The sequence below is a fragment of the Festucalex cinctus genome, chromosome 15 (genome assembly GCF_051991245.1).
Source record: "Festucalex cinctus isolate MCC-2025b chromosome 15, RoL_Fcin_1.0, whole genome shotgun sequence".
NCBI classification, from domain to species: Eukaryota; Metazoa; Chordata; class Actinopteri; order Syngnathiformes; family Syngnathidae; genus Festucalex; species Festucalex cinctus.
The window spans coordinates 22390764-22411494 of NC_135425.1; the positions used below are offsets into that span (position 1 = coordinate 22390764).

The window sequence follows — 20731 nt, forward strand, 5'->3', positions numbered from 1 at the left end:
GCCGCTGCCTTAGTAGAAATGCAATAGATGGCATCTAATTTAAACGTACATTATATTGTCGGTTATGAGATACTATAGATTTTTTTTTTTTTCGTGGTATTTCCGTGTCCCTTTTCGCCATTCTCATTCACGTTGCTGCAGTTCATCATCAAAGTGTGGCAGCCTCCATTTAGGTTCCTTTTTCTATTGAAGAACACAGAAAAGAAATGCATTGTGGGTTTGGGGGGGGTTTCTATCACACTTGTCACAGTCAAGATGGATGGTACTAGTATGGATGGTAATACTTGTGCCTTGCCTCCAAATGGCAATAATAGTGTGCGTGTGTGCGTTTCTCATTGGTTGCACATCTTGCACGCTTGTTTGGACCTTTGCACGCGCGTGTGAGTTTTTACATTAGAGTGGCCAATATTGATGAGTCCTCAGACCATCCATCCGCCCACATGGTGACCTTTGACCTCCAAAATTCTGCAAATGAGCCATTAATGGCTCATCCCTGAGAGAAGAGGGTGACAGCGAGTGGCAAAGGCCCCAGGTGTGCGTCACTGTGTCAGTGTGTGTTATAGAATAAGAAAATTGATGAGCAGGCTGGACGCGCCCAAGGGTGTTTTGCCATTGCCGGTGGACTTTTGGTTATTAATATTAATAATACTATAATGAACATATATGTCATGCTGAGGTTATATATGTGTCTATCCTGTCTACACTAAAGAAATATTTGAAGTTACTTCAATGGAAGATTATACCCTTACAAAGTTCAAAATATTTGTTCAAATGAATCTTGACAAACAGTGTCCAAAATAATGATTTCATATTAATTTGAAAGAGACAGAGATATACTTTAAAGTAAGTGACAGAGGCTTTATCACAGGGGTGTCAAAACTTTTTCATTTGAGGGCCACACACAGAAAATCAGCAAGGGCCACATAATGTTGTGAAGAAAAATCGTGTTTAGTCCTAAAAATTGTACAAATAATTTATTTGTGCTTTTGCATATTTAGAAAAATGCTACAGTATATAAACCAATTTATTTGGAATATGGCAGTAGGGTTATTATAGTTTTTGGAATTTTTCATTTTAGTTAGTTTTTATTAGTTTAGTTCTTTAAAAAATGCTTAGTTTTAGTCTAGTTTGTTAGTTTCAGTATTAGTATTAGATTTTTCTTTTTTTTTTTTAATGTGCATTACTTGTGCGCAATATTTAAAAAACAGCATGGGAGCAACGTCATCTTTTGGTGCTTTTCTATTGGCTGCTGCTAGATGACGTCACTTCTGTGTGACATACTTTCAAACGCCATTATTCCGGTTTATACCAAAATAAATCTACTAAAAATAACATTTAAAATCATCCCCAAAGGCTCATGCATTCAATTAATTACCAAAGACTAAAACGAAGGACATGTTTGCTATAATTATAATTTGTAAACATAAAATGTAGTTTCAATTAGTTTTTTTTAATAAGCATTTTCGTTTTTATTTTATTTTGGTCACAATATTGTTTTTTGAATTTTAATTTAGTTTTTTTTTTCATTAGTTTTAGCTAATGAAAATAAACTTTAATGGCTTACTTTGACCATCTCCAAACATTTTTGTTTTGTTTATTTCATTTGAACTGAGTCAAATGCCATTTTTAGCATATGTCGCGGGCCACTGAAAAATGGACGGCGGGCCGCAAATGGCCCCCGGGCCGTAGTTTGGACACCACTGCTTTATCATAATATTAAGTGTACTTGTTTATTTGTGGGGAAATGGTAAGAAAATATTTAACATTATTTCAAAAATAAAAATGCATTTGTACTCGTTAAAAACCTCCCCTGAACAAATAGCCTGGCGTCATCTGCAGTTTAAGTGCATAAACACCCCTGGCTGCTTTTAGAAGAAATACAAGTATTTTATTTTTAGTCTCCTCCATGCATCATGTCTGTGTCATGCTGGTGGAACCAGATGATGCTCACTTTACACACGCACGCACACACACCCCGACACACACAGTATCTGAGTGCATGTGTAAGTGATGGAGAACGATATGATATGTAGAAAGAAGGCCAGTTACAGCAAGATGGAGGCCGGTGAGTGAGATGAAGAAGGTAACCTGGAAAGAGAGAGACAGAAGGTGAGGAAGATGAAAAATCAATCTAGGGAAGCAGGTGTGATAAACGGCTGTGGCTGGTTTAAGAAGATAAAATGAGACGGCTGACATCCTTACATGTATTTATCTCGATAGGTTCTGGCTGTGCGTTGTAAAGTGACATGTTACACAGCAAGGAGGCAAAGCAGGCGCACAGAGAGCACGTTGACAAGATGATATTCTACACGAAACCTTGGCAAAATGTGCGATGAAAGACAGCAAGCCAAGATGTATCAGCCAGAGGGGGCAAAAGTACGGATACTGTGCTTGTGTTTAAAAAAAAAAAAAGTGTTAGAAGTACTGATTCAATGATTCAACTGCTTTACTTAAAAACAAATTCTGTCATTTACTGTTCCCATATCTTTTGCTAACATTATAGAAAGATCACTCAATTAACACATTTGCTCCCAATAACGTATAAATACGTTCTATTTTAAATACTACCATGCTCTCAAAGACATATTTATTTATTTATTTATTTTTTAATCTTTTTACGCTAGAGCATACAGAAGGCTTTGATGCAGCCTCTGACCTGAAGAGGTTACTTAAAGCAATGGTAGTTATTACAAAAATGGCTAGCAGGTGGCAGCAGAGTATAAGAGATCAACCAGGGCCATGTTGCAAAAAGCTCTTTTACCCACAGTTTTAAACAGATTTGTGAATAATGATGAAACTTAGCTATATTTTAATGCTAATTGCTGCAAAACAGAAACAGATAGAAATATACTTTTTTTCCCCTGATCTCTTATCTCTAATCTTTCTATTGGTAGGTTCCATGTTATTATAGCAATAAGACACAGTGGGTCTTGCAAAATCAGTCAAAATGCAGTTAAAAAAAAAAAAAAAAATGAAGGCGGCTGCTTCAGTGAAAAGGGCTGGGAGTGAATGAGTTGATCTTGGAGCTGACAAGATCAAATATTCTCCAAAATAAGACATTCAGTGCCAGCTAGGCTGGTACAGAATGAGTTAAGATGGAACCCAGAGACAGCAAATGCAATGAAAACAGCAGGGGCGCCAAAGCTGAACCCTGTGGAACACCATATGAGAGTAGGGCAGATCAGGAGTCGGGGCAAGCAAGACTCACATAAAATGTTGTCTGAGAAAGAGCTCAAAAATCCATCAATCCATCCATCCGTCAATCCATCCATCCGTCAATCCATCCATCCGTCAATCCATCCATCCATCCATCCATCCATCCATCCATCCATCCATCCATCCATCCATCCATCCATCCATCCATCCATCAAATGCTTAATTGCTGTTTCGTCGTCGAATTCTCAATCGTTTAGTTGCTGATTCATCGATAATCGTTGCATCTTTACTTTCCTGTGTACTACACAAAGTGCTCTACTACAGTGCGTTACTGTAGAAGTGCAGCGTGAGAGGCTCAAGAATGAACATGTGATTGCAGCAAAAGCAGGCAACCATCAGTTCATCGTGTTAGTCACGCTGTCAATATCTTGACAAAACTAATTTCTGTAAAATCTATCCCAATCATTGATTAATGGAATAGGATGATTGCTGTGTAGTAAGATGCAGTGATGAGAGTGTATCAGGCATTTATTTGAGATTTAAGTCTATATTTATCAAAATGCATGTGTAAGTCTGCCCATTAATCGGTCGAATAAGTGCTTCGCTTGGTGAAGTTACAACAGGAAAACATGACAACTGCCCCCTTAGTTACTGTTGCTAAGGGTGGTATGTCTGTATTTGGTCAAAGCCACCATATAAAAGTTAAACAATAAAATAATGTAAAACGAGGGGGAAAAGGGCGCAAAAGTGAACCACTGCAACTTCATAGGATTGGTATTTATTACGGAGCTTCTGTAAGCTGCACTTTAATGTGTTTATTCAATTTTATTTTATTTTATTTTTATTATTATTATTATTTTTATTTTAGTTTTCAGGTCACTGTTTTTGATGATGTACAATAAAATAAAGTAGGGCTGGGAAATTAATCAAAATTCCATCATGATTTTGATTTTGACTTCTCACGATTATAAAAACATTCTAATCGAAGTGATGTGAAGTTCCGACGTTGTGAACGTACCCTGAATGCACCGTGTTGCTTGTGCAGGAAGCATGTGACGTGGATGTGATTCTGCTCTCTCGAAGAATCCACCCCAGAAACTCTAGAAAATTCCCAGTGGTCTAACATCTGGTGTTGTGCTGCGTTTGCTTGAACCACTCAAAACCGCTGACCGAGCCCGTTCCAGATTTTCGAGGAATTTACGCGGAATGAGATACCGTAATGATCCTCTCAACCTGCCGTGTTTTCCTCACCAGTTCACATCATTGCACATGACAGAGCAGTGCACACATGGGGCACGTTCACCTCTCTTTCTCGCACACATGTACGTCACATGCATTACTTCCTTTGGGCAGCGCACCAGCTGGGCTGTTTGGCGTTACCATAGCAACAGCGTCTGAAGGCGTGGCATTGCTTGTTTGATGGCAAGGGAGAGTGGCGTCGGGGCTCTTATGTGGTTCCAGACCGTCCGTCCATCCGTCCGTCCATCCGTCCCTCCATCCATCCATCCATCCGTCCATCCATCCGTCCGTCCGTCCATCCGTCCATCCATCCATCCATCCATCCATCCATCCATCCACACATTCACACCAAATCGGATTTTTAATAAAAATGACTAAAAAAAATTACTAAATTGCATTTTTACATTTTTAAAAGTGGAAGACAGTTTCCAGTAAGCCTGAGTTTAAAAAATTTGAGTAATCAATATTGAATTGAGTTTCCTTTTCGAGCCTGATATTGATTCATAAAACGCTGTATCGATTATTTTAATATATCTTTTTCCCATAAATTCACAAGATAATATAATTTTAAAGGGCAGATTTTTTTATTATCTTACTGAAATTTAATGTTGAAGTATTTTCTAACATTTGGGACATATTGCGCAATTCAGAATATTTTTTATTTAAATTTTAAAGGCATTTAAAATATTTTCAAACGCTCCTTGCTGATGTTTGTGAAACACTTAAGTGATTAAAACTTTCAAGAAACAAAATTATTTCACCAGTTACTGCCTAATTAGGTTAATTTGGAATTTAATGTTTGTGGCGTTTTAATGCCCTCGATATTTAATTGATATTCCATAATTAAATTGATATTAAATTGAAGTGAAAACAATCGAATATCGAATCGATTTGAGGAAATAACCAACCCTAGTTTCCAGTCTCACCATGCTGTTGTCGTCTCTCAGTGAGCCCCTGTAATAATTATTAAATTGTGTTTATTTTACAGCAACATGAGTGCGTGTGCACGTATGTGTGTGGCCACAGCTATAGTGCTGAGTCATTAGCCGCCATATCAAACGAATCTGAATCGGAATTAGGTTCATGCATTGCTATCTCATTTCATCTACAGAAACATCTAATTAAATGTGTGTTATCGCTAATCAGCATTTCTGTGGCAGTCTGCTCTGGATGTGCAATGACTACTGAGCAGAGTTGCATGTCTTTTTTTTTTTTTCTTCTTCTTCTTCTCGACGGTTCAAGGTGCAGATCCACACGTGTCCATCAGCATCACTTTTGTGTGTGTACGTATATTGATGCCATTGGCAGCAAGGTCAGCCTCAGGGATTCATACATAAAAGTATACACTCACACTCGGTACAGAGGACGGCGAGGCCTTCGGGCAGCTGATGATGTCATCGTATATCTTCAGCCATGATGACATTCGCGGACACACTCCTGTCTCACTCGCAGTCAATTGTGAAAGCGCTGAATCCGAATCTGGAGGACGTTGATGAAAAAGATCTCATGCGCATATGCACAAATGCGGACGACTCAGTGAGGAATTATGAGAAAATATGAAGAGCATCATCAGAGAGTTAGCTCCATTCAGATTTGGTGATGAATGAATCTTTGTTGAGACCGACCTTATAAATTGTACAACTAAATAAGATATTTATCTCTATTTGAAAAGTGGTGTCTAGATTTGTTGTTTTTTTTGTATGTAACCTTAAAAAAAAAAAAAAAAGTGTACCAGCGTGAACACAGTATTTGTCCACCAGTTTGCCAAATGTGTGGCCTGGTTTACTAAACTACAACTTACCGCATGCTCATTTTCACCGCTGCCGATGCCAGGGAGCGGCGCACAATGAGCTTGTTGAATATTTCAAACATTGCATAATGATGATGTACGACGCTCCCCGTTGCACAAATGAATATGTACTACTGCTTTCTTAACCTGGAGGGGGAGCTTTAAAAAGACATTCGTCAAATCTGTCCAGATGCAGCAAACATTCTTGCTTCAACCTGCTTTGACCTCACATGTGGTGTCATGTTGATTGATTGATTTGTTGTTTTGACTACACAAAAGTCAAATTAAATAGTGGGATTTTTTTCTTTTTCTTCTCGGCCTGTCATTAAAGTAATCTTTAGCAGAAAATAGTGCGATAACATTAGACCATGCACATAAGTTTAAATGCCTGTATCATAAATCATCTTTCCCTTTTGAAAAGAATGGAAATGACGTTCATTTTAATTTCAAAACAAGTTTTTTTGCAATGTGCTTTTAAATAAGACAACTTGTATTTTATATTGCACTTTATCAAAACATGCAGTAATTGCACAAATAACTGAAATGTGAAAAATTAAGCAGTCATTGCTTTAATTGAATGCACATTGTGCTGCTCCTTCTGGTGTGTGCGCCTTGGCCACAAGGGGGCAGTATAGTAGACATAAGACATACAAAGAAGAGTTTCACATTTAACTCAGTAAGGTGCAGTAATATTAGTCCTTTTTAATGGTTAAAGATATATGCCTGAGTATTTTTTTTGTTTTTATTTCTGTCTACATGTGTATTCGTTAGCCCATCTGTAGCAATTAGCATTGTTTGTTAGGATTAAGCTAAGCGGACTTTCTGAAGACAAACTATGCGGTTGTTTTAAACACGTGCAATTTTCTTCGTTTCAATTGTCGTCCAATGCTAAAAATCCAAACTTTTTGCTCACAAGTCAAACAAAAGTCATCCAAATGACAGCTTTAATCCCGATAATCTCACTGTGGATGAACTCCTCCTGGGTGCCTTTCCTTACAGGGTACTTCTGTGCCCCGCCATGTTGTGGTTTTCATGTGTTTGTTGGGTTTTGGGTCTGTCTGTGGGTACGATCATGGGGATGTGTTTTTTTTTTTTTTTTTTTTTTTTATTGTATTATGGATGTCCAGCACTTTGAGTTGCATTTTGAATGTATGAAAGGTGCTATATAAATAAAGTTGATTGATTGATTGATTGATAAGTTGGTAAACCGGGTCACTTGTCTCTCAAGCTACAACGATACTTTTAAAAATAATGGCAGTGGATTAGTGGTGAGCATGTCTCACAATTCTGGTTGTTAGGTTCATTGAAAATGGAAATTAAAAAATGTCCATATGAGATCGTGAGTGTCAATATTGTCAACTTGTTGTGGGTCATCGGCGAGATAGTAGAATGTAAAGCAGACTAGAGCATGCAGTCCAGAACGGGGCTCAGCGGGAGTGTTGCTGAATGTCACATCTTTTGCACCAGCTGTCAGTCAGTCCCGGAGGTCTGTTTGCACACATTGCGATGACTGACGGCTCAACAACAATGCTGCAGGTTGTGTGGATTTGTGCACAAATGCGAAAGTACATATCGGCATCTACCTGCTGAGCTGCCCCCGAGACATTATTGCCTGGCCATGTGTGTAGTTTGTGCTCATTCTTAACACAAGTACAGTAGAAGGTCAGAGTTATTATTAGACCCGTGGTCTTAACTGCGGTCATTTTACCTGTTCATGTGTCACTTTGTGTCCCTTTCTTCTGCTCTTTTGTTACATCGGCCCTAACATGCCTGTTTTGGAGGGATGTGCCAGGATACCGCATTACTTGGAAAAAGCACTGAGCAAACATATGAAGCAGAAGACCAAAACTGCCAAAATGATAAAATCTAAATAAATTATTAATATATAATAATAATTATTATTATTAAGACAAATTTCCGTTCCATTTACGTATATTTATTTTCGTATTTAATTTTTGAATTATATTTTTATATCCATTTTTATTTTCACTTTTATTTATTTATTTATTTATTTATTTATTTATTTATTTATTTATTTATTTATTTATACCTTTATTTATTCCTTTATTTATTTTTAATTTTGGCAGTTTTGGTGCTCCATATCAATGCAGCTCTGCTTACCTTACAACACTCTTGTCCGCAAACCAAATATCCCATCGACCATGTCTGACTTTTGCATCCATTCTGAGGTCAAAGCGTCTCTGACGTTACCGGCATTTTCCGTCATCGTTACAGTACTCGTTACAGTGACTTTAAAACCATGATACCCGTGTGAACCAGTCAGAACGTAGCCGTAAAAGTCAGGCTTGGAGGGCACAAAAGGGATTAGAAGAGTCTGGAGAGCTGTGATATTGGACACGTACGTGCGTGCAAACCCATAGTCAGAGCCCCCCTCCCCCCTTGATAGGGTACAAGAGCGTTGCATGGTATTAAATTAATGCCGTAATCCGAGTCTGTATCTCCTTTAAAAAAAAAAAATAAAAAAAAAAAGCAAGTGGGAAAGTGGGAGTAGAGTAACTGATCACAGAACAGCTACTCACTCACAACTCTGCATTTTTGGTGGGATTCCCCCATCCACTCCCAAAGCCTTCCCCCATTTTCCACCCCCACAGCCAATACCGCCGCTTTAGGCGTTACCACGACAACAGGGTCAGCAGCAAGCCCCGTGGGCTGAAAGCAGAAAAGGTGCCCTCCAGTCTATTTCGCACACACTCCCCCCCCTTTTTTTTTTTTTTTTGTTCTCCACTTTGTTCATTTGTACGCATGCTGAGCAATGCATGCGACTTTCTGAAGATGCTAAGAGATTCTGCTGTGACTGTATTTTCTCTTCTTATTTGACACTTTTTCTTTCATTGGGTGTTTCATTGTAATGTTTAGGTGATCATCATTATTACTATACTATATAATTCATCTAATTAAAACAGAATTAAAGGCCAAAGTATTGCATCCAATTAGATTGCGCTGATGTCATCACCTATCTTTTTTTTTTAGGTATGTGCAAGACCCGATACCAGGTAACAGTACTGAGCCAATACTCGGCCTTATTTCAAAGTATCAGTACTTGTGACAGTTCTTGTGACCGCTTTACTTTCAGGAACTAGAAATTAGAAGAATAAAATATAGCGCTGTCAAAAGTAATCGATTAAGTGACAAGTTATCAATTATCAAATTAATCGACAACTATTGTAAAAAAATTAGTACCGGTAATTGTTTGGAGCCATTTTTTTTTTTTTATTATTATTCAAAATTGTCCAAATCCTTTGATTTCAGCATATCAACAGTAATTGTTGACTGATTTCTGTTCATGAGAGAAGGCTGATTATCTTCTGTGTTTAATCAAAGAAGACATTTGCAAAAATCTGTTTTTAATTTGGAAAACAATAACAGACATAGTACAACATCAATCCCCTCCCCCCCCCTTTTTTTTTAATTATTATACAAAAATCCTACGAAATAAACACCAATCACTGGTTAATACACAGTAATCAGTGGAAACGATGCTTTCGTAATACCCTTTAATGCAAAATTAAAAATTAAAAATTCTATCCATCCGTCCGTCCGTCCGTCCGTCCATCCATCCATCCATCCATCCATCCATCCATCCATCCATCCATCCATCCATCCATCCATCCATCTAGTTTCTATAGTGTTTGTCCACACTAGGGTCACAAGTTAGCTGGAGCCTATTCCGTCTTTATCACAATATATTTCATTTTATACTCATTATTTAATACTTTAAAGTGCTTTTTTTTGCACTATTGTGGCGGTTGTGTACACGATGATGTGGAGCTGTCACCGCCATCATGTTTTTCCACACTCACCTTCCCCCTTCGCAGTATAGCTAGCGCATACTGTATACGCCTGCCTGTGTGATAACAGTGCTTATCTTTGATGACCTGCTCTTACTGCCTGTCTGGGCCCTCAACTAAATATTGAGCCGCCATCCATCAATAAGTCACTCACTCACACACACATACACACCGAGTGCTCGCGCCCTCTGGGGAAGCAAAGTCCTGCATCAGCTGTGAAATTGCCCTAACTCTCTCTGCTGCTAATGGGCTAGCCGTCCTCCCCCTCAGTTAGCCTCCCTGTCTACATTTAATGAGGTTCCGTTGTTCCGTCTGTCTGACTTTCGCCTGCTGCTCGCTTTGTCTCAAGGTTCGTATAGCGTGTCTCTCTATAGGTTGGCTTGTTTGCAATTTGATGCTCCCTCCATTGGAATTCAGCAGTGGTCCTACTTAGCATTACTGGATATGGAATGAAGGTCTCGAGTCAGAGTAAATGACTTCACTTTGTGCTCTGTTTGATTGGCTTGAACGGATTAAAAGCATTCCCATTCATTTCAATGGTAAACAATGATTTAAGATGGTGGTCAAGGAACCCTTTTCAACATGTTTCAGTAAAAACGGAGGAAGGAGAATAAGCAAACGCATCACTGACAGGCTGGTACTGAGATCTGAACCCAGAACCTCACACCTGTGACACAGCAACCGAGCTGCCTACTAATATCCATGAATAATAATTCTCATAAAAAGTACACTTGAGGATGCTGTGAACTCACAGAAGCTGAAATAGGATTCTTCTTGCAGACTACATTTGTACAGTGTGTTGCTATGGAAACCGAAAATTATTTTGTCGATGTCAGAATACAGCACTGTGATCCATTATTGATGTGTTTCTACAGTAATAAAAATGAAAAGCAGCCCAGTAATTCATGGGGAAAAAAATTAAATGAATATGTCACGTTGGTAGCCACACACAGTCAATTAAATAATGTGCTCATTTATCCTCACTCCATTAACTCATTTGCTCCCAAAAACGTAAAAATATGTTCTATTTTAAATCTATTAAGTGTCCCAAATACGTATTTATATATGTATATATATATTTTTTTATGCTAGATCATACAGAAGGCTTTGATGATCCTCTCAACTGCATCTTATTTCATTTCACAAAAATGTATGGCGGGCCGCAAATGGTCCCCGGGCCGTAGTTCGGACAGTTTGGTCTTAACCGACAATGGATGGTTGGATGTATCACTGCAACATTACTGTAATAAAAAAAAAAAAAAAAAGGAATATTCACTCATGGTCTATTTACTTGATAACCTAAGACTAGACCTTTAGACTATTGGGGCGCGTAGAACATATCGTGAAGAACAATTTGTGACATTTTGGGCAGCAAATTTTGTTGTGCTTGAACGAGTTGCTAGCAAGTAGCAAAGTGACTACACACACTACCACATTTTCACAGTGCACAGAAGTTCCCTTTATTTTTGTTGAAGCAAAAAGCAATATCATCTATATTGCGTCTCTTGATATCCCATCATATGTTATATAAGATATTAAAGTAGATGTCTCTTGTGTCTTTATGCCTGTCATATTGTCATGTTTAGACTTTTCCGTTGTCAATTTGTCAGTATGCCTGACAAATTCATGAAGCGTATCTAAAGTAGAGCGTCACTCAATTTTCAATTTACCCCCATAACCGCTCGTTTATAAACACACACACACGCCACAGGTTTATTGTTGAGAATCAGTTCCTCTGGGTTTCCACGGAGACGAGCAGAGGCAATAAGCGCACACTTGACCCCGCCGCTCCGTTATTGGCCTCCGCGCACACACCTCAAATCTAATCTGGGAAGCGTGAGCCTCCGAGGCGATATTCCTCCATCCGCCCCCCCCCAGGACCAGAGTAGGGTGAAGGGGGCGAAGACACGAGGAAGTTAATAATTTCATTTTGTTCTGACCCGGGGAAGACGGCATCGATTGCTTGCCTCTTCGAGTCACCTCGTATCACCATCACAGTCAAAAAACCTCCTGATGATGGAGAAGCGGCTATCAGAGGAAGAAAGATACAGTAGAAACGAACAACAGCTATTTTTCCCAAATGGATAGTGTTAGGCAATATGGTCTGCAAAGTAAATTTGTGACAAAAGTCTTGCGCAGTTTTTACTTCCAAATTTTTGTGCGTCTTTGAGTTCCACAAAGTTGAGTTCCACATTGACTTTCCAAGGTTTTACTGTACTGGGACTTGACTGTTTAATACTCTTAAAGATCCTTTGAATAATTCCTGTGTGGATTTCTCTGTTTGTAATACAAACTGTATCTAGGGGTGGTCAAACCTTTTGCTTGATTTAAAAAAAAAAAAAAAAGACTTAGACTTAAGACTTAGACTTGACTTTATTGATCCCTTTGTGATGGCTCCCTCTGGGAAATTTACATGTCCAGCAGCAATAAGAACAGATAATAAAATAAAAAATAATAATTCAGTCAATCAATAAATAAGGTTATTACACCAGAGATTGAATTAATAATAATAATAATAATAATAATAATAATAATGATGATGATGATGATGATGATGATAATAATAATAATTCATTCAATCAATAAATAAGGTTATTACACCGGAGACTGAATTAAATAAATTAAAGTACAGTAAAGTGCCATATTTGTGAAGTGACGTGCACGCTACACAAAACACGAAAAACAAAGTTTTTTGTCTTAATTCACTTTTTTTTTTATTAAATTTTTTACCAGCACTAGCTATGGTGGCAGTGAAGGTCACAACAATACTGTTTATTGCCACTCCCAGTTGAGGTTTACTTTCAAACTAAACATAAAAAAAAGACAACTATTATTCAATAAAACCACATTGAAATACAAAAGTCTGATAGCTTAATGCTAACACACAAGGCAAAACACTATAGACTGGCTCATGAAGTTAGCATTGATGCTGCGCTAATTTTAAACCTTTAATTAAATAAATATATATGAACACAAACAATAGCCAAACTAAAATTTGCCCACCCGGTCTACGCTATTTTGTCCTCTCTCTCTTTGTCTTCTTGAAGATCAGCTAACTCAATCGTAACACCATCAAAGGTTATTGTGGTGCTTTCACATGACAGCTAGTCTGGGTTGCATCTGTTCAACATGCTACCGAACCCATAAAACTTCTGTTTTATTTTAGAATTTATTGTCAAAGTGTCCAGGAAGTGGATGATGTCATGACTGGAAAACTGGAGGAGATGATGGCCCTTTTCTATTTTTCTCCATTTAGCCATAAATAAAGTATTTTAAAGTGCCTAATGTTTTATGTTGCGCAAACTATTGCAATTCTTTGCACATATTTTCATTCTGGACTCAAGTAACTGAGCGGAAAATGTCTCAAAAGCAGCTTGACTTATTTCGTTTTCGTGCTTTCTTTCGCAGCTAGAGACTCTTTGAAGGTAAATAAGCATGAAAATGTTTGCCGGAATTTATTTTCATGTATTACAAGCGCAGATTTCCCCAGAGTGTCGCTTATTTGCGCAGGCAAGCAGCGAGTAGAAAGCTTTGAAATCTGAAACATGATCCTCTTGTTTGTGTCTGATAGTTGCGTGGATGTGTGTGTGTGTGTGTGTGTGTGTGTGTGTGTTGAGTCATTGAAAAGCTAGTGAAGGACTCCGCAGTACATCAGAACAATAAAAGCTTACTTATGATGATTTCTTCCCCTTGGTAATCAGGTCAGGGTCAATTGGATTGCTGTGTACGCATTTGTGTTGTCGGCTATTGTTTCCTTCTGTAATGCACCTTGCATATTTATGTTGCTTTGATGTTTGTTTGTTTTTTAACTATCTTTGTTTTAGGGGTGTCAAAATTAGTGTGTTAATTTTGAGTTAAAGTTGCTTTTGACGCCGCTATTTATTTTTATTTTTTTAATGCGCGATTAATGGCCACCCATTATTTGGAAAGCCTGTACTGGGGGACTTCCAGTTGCAACGCAGCAGACACGTCGACATCAAAATTTAATTTAAAAATAATGCATATATTTGTAGAGACTGGGGTCGTGTGTTTTACATTTTTAAAAACGTGCAGAATTCCATGTTAAAGATTAGATAGATGCTGGTTACATCAGTTCAAAACAGACACTTGACCACACGGTCATGACCCAAACATAACCCTTGCATGACCCTAGTCATGACAGTAAGCATAACCCTTGCATGACCCTAGTCATGACAGTAAACATAACCCTTGAATGACCCTAGTCACAACAGTAAACATAACGCTTGCATGACCCTAGTCATGATAGTAAGCATAACATAACCCTTACATGACCCTAGTCACGATAGTAAGCATAACATAACCCTTACATGACCCTAGTCATGATAGTAAGCATACCCCTTGCATGACCCTAGTCATGACAATATGCAAATAATGTTTTTTAAAATAGAATTTAAAGCATCTAATCACCATTTATGATTGGCCTCATCAACAATTGTGTTTATGAATCGTCTTCTGTTTGTGTTCTTCAGTTCTCCAAGGAGAAGTACCTGCTGGAGTCTCCTCCCGAGAAGCTGCGTAAGGAGCTGGAGGAGGAGCTGAAGCTGAGTCCATCTGATATCAGGAGCCATGGCTGGTACCATGGACACATACCCCGAGAGGTCATGTATAGCTAATAGATTACATTTGACAATTAGCGCTTGTCATCTGTAGGAGCTTAATTCACACCTTTAGGCAGTTTGGAGTCTTCAATAACCTAACATGCAAATTATACACAGGAAAATTAGAGCTGAGATTAGTTTACTCTAAAACTGAGTTTATTTGGTCCCTATTTAATAGAGTAAAATTTACATGACATAATTTACTGTGTACTTGCTTTAAATCAAATTAAAACTGATGCTGAAGTTTTTGAAATTATGTATTTTTTTTTATTTTACCAATATTTTAATTAATTAAATTATAATTACATTAATAAATTTGTGAACTATTGAATATTCAATTGTGAACTATCAATAAATTCTGAAATATATCTAACCTTTAACAATTGTAGATGAAGAACAGCAAAATTAATGCAACAAATTTTATGTGACTCTTGATAATGCAAATGCTGACTCAGTGGGCCAAATTAAAGTGGTCGCCATACTTTGCCCACGCCTGAGATTGGTTATGTAGCTTTTTTCCCCACTGCATCGTACCAACAGAACTCTGCTCACTATAGTTACTTTTCCATTTAGTCAACCGCGGCGCCAAGCATACTGATCCAATACCATTTGGAGTGATTAGTCAAGCAGATTTGTCAAGACTTTCATGGGTCAAATGACATCATTACGATTTCCTGTTTCCAAATGTGGATAAAAATCTGATCCATATGGGATATTTGCCTAGAATTAACAAAGAAGGAACACGTCAACAGGAGCTTACCTTGTTGCGACCAGTCCAGGGTGTACCCCCGCCTCTCATCCAAGTCAGGTGGGATAGGCTTCATCCCACTTGCAACCCTAATGAGGACAAGTGCGATAGAAAATGAGTGGATGGATAGGACTTGTTTGGTACGACATCACTAGAAGAAAACCTAATATCATAATCCGTTTTGTTATATAAAAAACTGTAGACAAAAGGGTTGCGCTCAATAAACAAACCCATGCTGATGAAAGCAACATTGGCAGAGGTAATTAAACAAGATTAAAGTGTGGCTTGATGTGTCTGTCAAGCGGCCGTGCTATTTAAGCGCTCACTTGAGCGGCTTTTTAGCAGCGCAAACGCTGGATGACACCGATTAACGACTCGCATCATCGCTCTCTCTGCTCTGCGGGATTGACTTCTTTTTTTTTGTGTTCACAAAGAGGGACGCGGTGCCAAGCAGACAGATGTACGCACCGCTCACATGCGCAATTGGATTTTGCAGCTGGCCACAAACTCGCCATCCATGTTTATATTTTAGATGAATATTTCGGGTCGTGTCCACTGCCGAGTTTGGATTTTGGACCAATGGATATTTTGAAGGGGCATTTGAAAATGCTCTTTCCAAATAAAAATGACTTGATTTTGCACGCCACTGACACACATACACATTATGCACAGAGATGCACCCACACGTGGAAGGTGTCACAGACACACACCCAATTAAGCTGTCTGGGGTTTTTTTCCCTTCCATTTTGCATATTATACATTATTCATAGAGCTGTCCCAGTGTAAACTTAGTGGGAACTCGAAGCATTCTGTCCGCCATACACACAAACACAAACACACATACAAATCTACAGTGGCTTCCTGGTGCTACTTACATGACACTACTTCCCTCTATATCGTTCTATAGAGTTGATCTTGCATTCGTCCATTTATTTTATTTTATTTTATTTTATTTTATTTTATTTTATTTTATTTTATTTTATTTTATTTTGTTTTTTATTGAGAATTTTGCTCATTACATAATTGGACTGTAATGGATTAATTAATCTAAATAATGAAATTAAATTATGAGTTAAATAAATAAATAAATATAGATTTACAGTGTTTTTCTTTAAATAAATAATTTGTGAATGTTTTAAAATGATATTAATTGTAAATAACATGAACACAGTATTCTTATTTATTGTTAAATAATAAACTTTCTAAAATATTTTAAATTTTAAAAAATTAACAATTTTGTTTACCTGGTTGAAATATTCTCTTTACATCTATCTCAATTTAAACAACAGTGTAGTGCAGCATTGTATATTTTTTTATCTATTTGATCTATGTTTTTACCGCCTCCTGCTGGTGATGTTGTGTGTGTACATGTGTGAGCGCGTTTGCAGTTGAACATCTCTGCTGACATCTTCATGCAGTTTTACTGTACAATATGATTCTGCTTTAAAATATCACTTTTTACTTCTGCTATTTTTCTTCTTTATTTTATTATTACTATTATTATTTTAATCATGGACACTTGTTTTTGTTTGCTCTTCGGCCTGAGGCTGCTTCACCCACCGTGATGCAAACATTACTTTTATGGATTGCTCGTCTTCAGTTATGTTCAAAACAAAGTGCATTTTACCCATGATAATGCTGAACACAATAGATTTGTACTGGAAAAAAAAAAAAAAAAGGAAAAAAAAAAAGCTTTTCTCAGTCAGCAGTCGCTGCTGGCACCTTATTTGTCTCTGCCAGCTTGAACAGCACAGCAGATGCATTTTGGCAGCTTTTTCTGTCGTTGTTGTGCAACACAAAAATGTCCTTAGGCGTTGTTGTAATTAATCCTGATGGACCGGATTCCCATTATGTAACTGTCCAAAAAATGATTTAAAAACACGACGCTTTGATGAACGATGTAGAATACTCAAGCTTTGCAGCCTATTTTGTACTTTTATTTCATTCAATTTATATGCTGAGTGACTCTTCAGATTAATGATTACAGTCTACAGACAAGAATGAAGTTCATTTTTGCGTTTAATATACTTTTTTTTTTCTTCCAAGAAACCAAGCGTTAACTTGTATGAACTTCCACGGGAATAATGTCAATAAAAATTGGGTATGTCTTCTGTGTAGGTGTCAGAGACTCTGGTGCAGCATCACGGAGACTTCCTGGTGCGTGACTCCCTCATCAACGTGAGTGACTACGTGCTGACCTGTCGGTGGGATAACGAGGTGCTGCATTTCAAGATCAGCAAAGTCCTGGTCAAATCCAGCGACACCAAGGTACTCATACTCGACTTCAGCGCCAATGTCAACTCAGCTACAAGATGTGATTTATACTGAATAAGTTACTTAGTTTAGATTTTGACTGCTATTGCAAGGACCACAGAATATTGTGTTCTATTGCTATGAAAGCATGGAACCTACCAAAAGAAAGATGAGAGTTTCTTCTTTCATCAAGAAAAAAAATAGTATTTTGTTTCTGCTTCCGTTTTGCAGCAGTTAGCATTAGAATATAGCTAAGTTTCACATTATTCACATTCCTGGTGAAAACGCTGGGGAAAAGAGCTTGTTGCAACATGACCTGGCTGATCTCTTGTACTCTGCTGTCACCTGCTGGTCGTTTTTTGTAATAACTTCCATTACTTTAAGCCACATCTCCATGTCAGAAGCTACTTCAAAGGCTTCTGTATTGCATTAAAAAAAAATTGTAAATACGTTTTTGAGAGTAAAAGACAAAGTATTTGTTATGTTTAAAGTGTATCTCTAAGTTATTATATATTTGCTAAAATGCTTTACACTCATATGAACTTTAAGTAAATTATTTTGCACCCATTTTTTTTTTAGATAAACTACCCCAGACTCATTTTAAACACAGCCACACTGGCTGGTACAGTTTGGACATTGCGCACACTAAATTACAAACATTAGAAAATATACATACTTTAGAGTAACAACACATTGATTGCACTTTAGATTATTGTTATGTTGATGGTTATTCAACTAATATGGTTTTTATGATTTAAAAAAATGTTACATCATGCTCTATGTAATATTGATATTGGTGACGAAAGACTATGATCTGTGTTAAAAAAATATTGTGTCTGATGGTCACATTTTGCCTATTTAACAAATACACGGTACTGATATGTATTAAATGATCCTATTGTTAAAAACCTAACTAAAATGACTGATAAGTGATATAAGATTTTGTGCAAATATATTATAAACAGGATGGAATGTTATGTTTAAAGTGTATCTGAGTTATTATATATTTGATAAAATGCTTCACACGCATATGAACTTGAAGTAAACTACTTTGCACGCATTTCTTCAGATAAACGAGAACTTTCATTGCTAATAGATAATCAGATGCTTACTTGCAACACACTTACATCCAGGCAGATAGATATGTTAATCTAAGAAAATGCAATGTTGCACTATTGCGCTTTCTCCACCCCTTAACTCATTCACTGCCTTTGACAAGTATACTTGTCAATTGTATTTTTTAGAGCGTGGCTAAATGGGGGCGAATCTGAGCATGCTCCACTGTAAATATCAAACTTGGAAACAACTTTACTGATGCCCAACCACCGGTAGATGACATCATTGCCCCATTTTATAGGAAATAAACACAGTTTCAGAGTCCATGGGAGAAATGGCTGTATTTTGGCAAACCTACATTTTTCTGCTGTCAATTATAAAAGAACGGGACGGGACAAAAAGTAGGGAGTCTATTCTGTTATTTGGTAGATTCGGTTTATATATAATTATTGAATGTAATATCACGTGAGTATTGGAAATGTAAAAATTTTCTATAATGACTGGCAGTGAATGAGTTTTAATAATGCAATGCAATTTTTTTGTAACCGGATAAGGAACAATCCCAAATAAAAAGAGAGGAAGCAAGAAAATTGTCGGAGCGTCTTTGCCAGTTTGTAACTGATAAAAGTCTTGTCTTCTCATCCTTGTTTCTGTGTGTTCAATATGTTTAGGTGTGTAAACCTAACAGTATTAAAAACATGTTTCCATGTTTTTTTTGTGTTTGAATGAGTTAACGTATACTAATGACAAAGAAATTGGCCATGAGATCTGTGAAGGTGAATATTCACATTTCGACTGTATGATCAATATTAGGTGCAGTATGTACTGGAGTCAGAAAGCTTCGACTCGGTCCAGGAGCTGGTGCGCTACTACGCAAGTCAACGCAAAGCCATCTCGCAGTCCAGCGGCGTCCACATCTACTGCCCGGTGAGCCGGACCCTGCCGCTGCGCTACCTGGAAGCCACCTTCGCCCTCTCTGGCGGCAAGCACGGCTGCGTCTACTCGCCGTCCAATCAGAGGGGAGCGTACATCAAGAGACGCAGCGTCACCATGATGGACGGGCTGACGACGGAGAAGATGATGCCTCACAGGTGAGCCCAATACTGATGCCCAAGGTTGGGGAATCCAGGTCCAGACAAACCCCAGATTGGCTTTATTTTTTTGTCTATTCTAAAATCTCATTTCATGTCTCATCATTTTATCCATTGTTTCATTTTATTGCTTCTTGTTACACACGCAATCAGTGACTCAGACAGCCCCAGTCCAGTTGAGACACCAGCGGCACCAGCGGAACCTCAGCCGCAACCTGTGCCCAAATGCAGGTGGTGTGTGTATCATATGTATGTGCCAAACACAAGTGTGTAGAACTAGTACACCTGCCACATCCCGACAGTCCCTTCACCTCATCAGCACCTCCTCCCCCAGAAGTGTTTCAAATGAACTTCAGATTGACCACTCAACTTTGTCTCCACTAAGACCATGTATATTGGAAAGTATATTTATATTTTAAAGTGCTGGAAATGGCAGTAAACGATAATGACGATAATGATCATTCACCAAGGCAAAATTGGTCATAATTTGGATCAGCAACACCTTCATAGAGAGCCACCATCTGAATTTTGATATTTAGAATTATCCTCTACAAATTTTCAGCTTTGACCGTGTAACAGTATAAAACTTGAATGAAATATTAATTTGCCATAGTAACATTTACAAATAGAAAATTATTATCATATAGTTTCTAAATAATATTAAAAAGGTATTTTTTTTTCATCTTATTTTTTGGATTGTTTGTTTTCTAGTATATGTATGTCTGTGACATTACAATCTCATATTTTATTTTATTCTTATTGTTTGTTTCTAAAGCAAAGCACAGCAGAGTTTCATGTTCTAAAGAGAGTCGGAATAAGTCAAAAAAAATGTATCTAGTCTGTATGTTACATGTATTACAATACATGTTTTGACTTATTTCATATTTCCATATTATTTCATGTTAACATATTTCATATTAATACAGTAATAGGTTATATCTATCCATAAATACGTACCAAAAGTGCCATCA

General features: G+C 37.5%; 1 protein-coding gene across 2 annotated transcripts in view; it reads left to right on the forward strand.

Moving 5' to 3' along the window:
• sh2d3ca (SH2 domain containing 3Ca) overlaps window positions 1–20731 on the forward strand; it is a 44368-nt gene that overhangs the window by 12085 nt on the left and 11552 nt on the right. The window contains exons 2-5 of one of the 2 annotated variants that reach the window (XM_077498016.1): window positions 14484–14612; window positions 17479–17628; window positions 19483–19760; window positions 19914–19991. In XM_077498016.1, coding sequence (XP_077354142.1) covers window positions 14484–14612; window positions 17479–17628; window positions 19483–19760; window positions 19914–19991 — 635 coding nt within the window. The remainder of the gene's footprint in view (window positions 1–14483; window positions 14613–17478; window positions 17629–19482; window positions 19761–19913; window positions 19992–20731) is intronic. The other variant, XM_077498017.1, reaches the window with a different exon arrangement.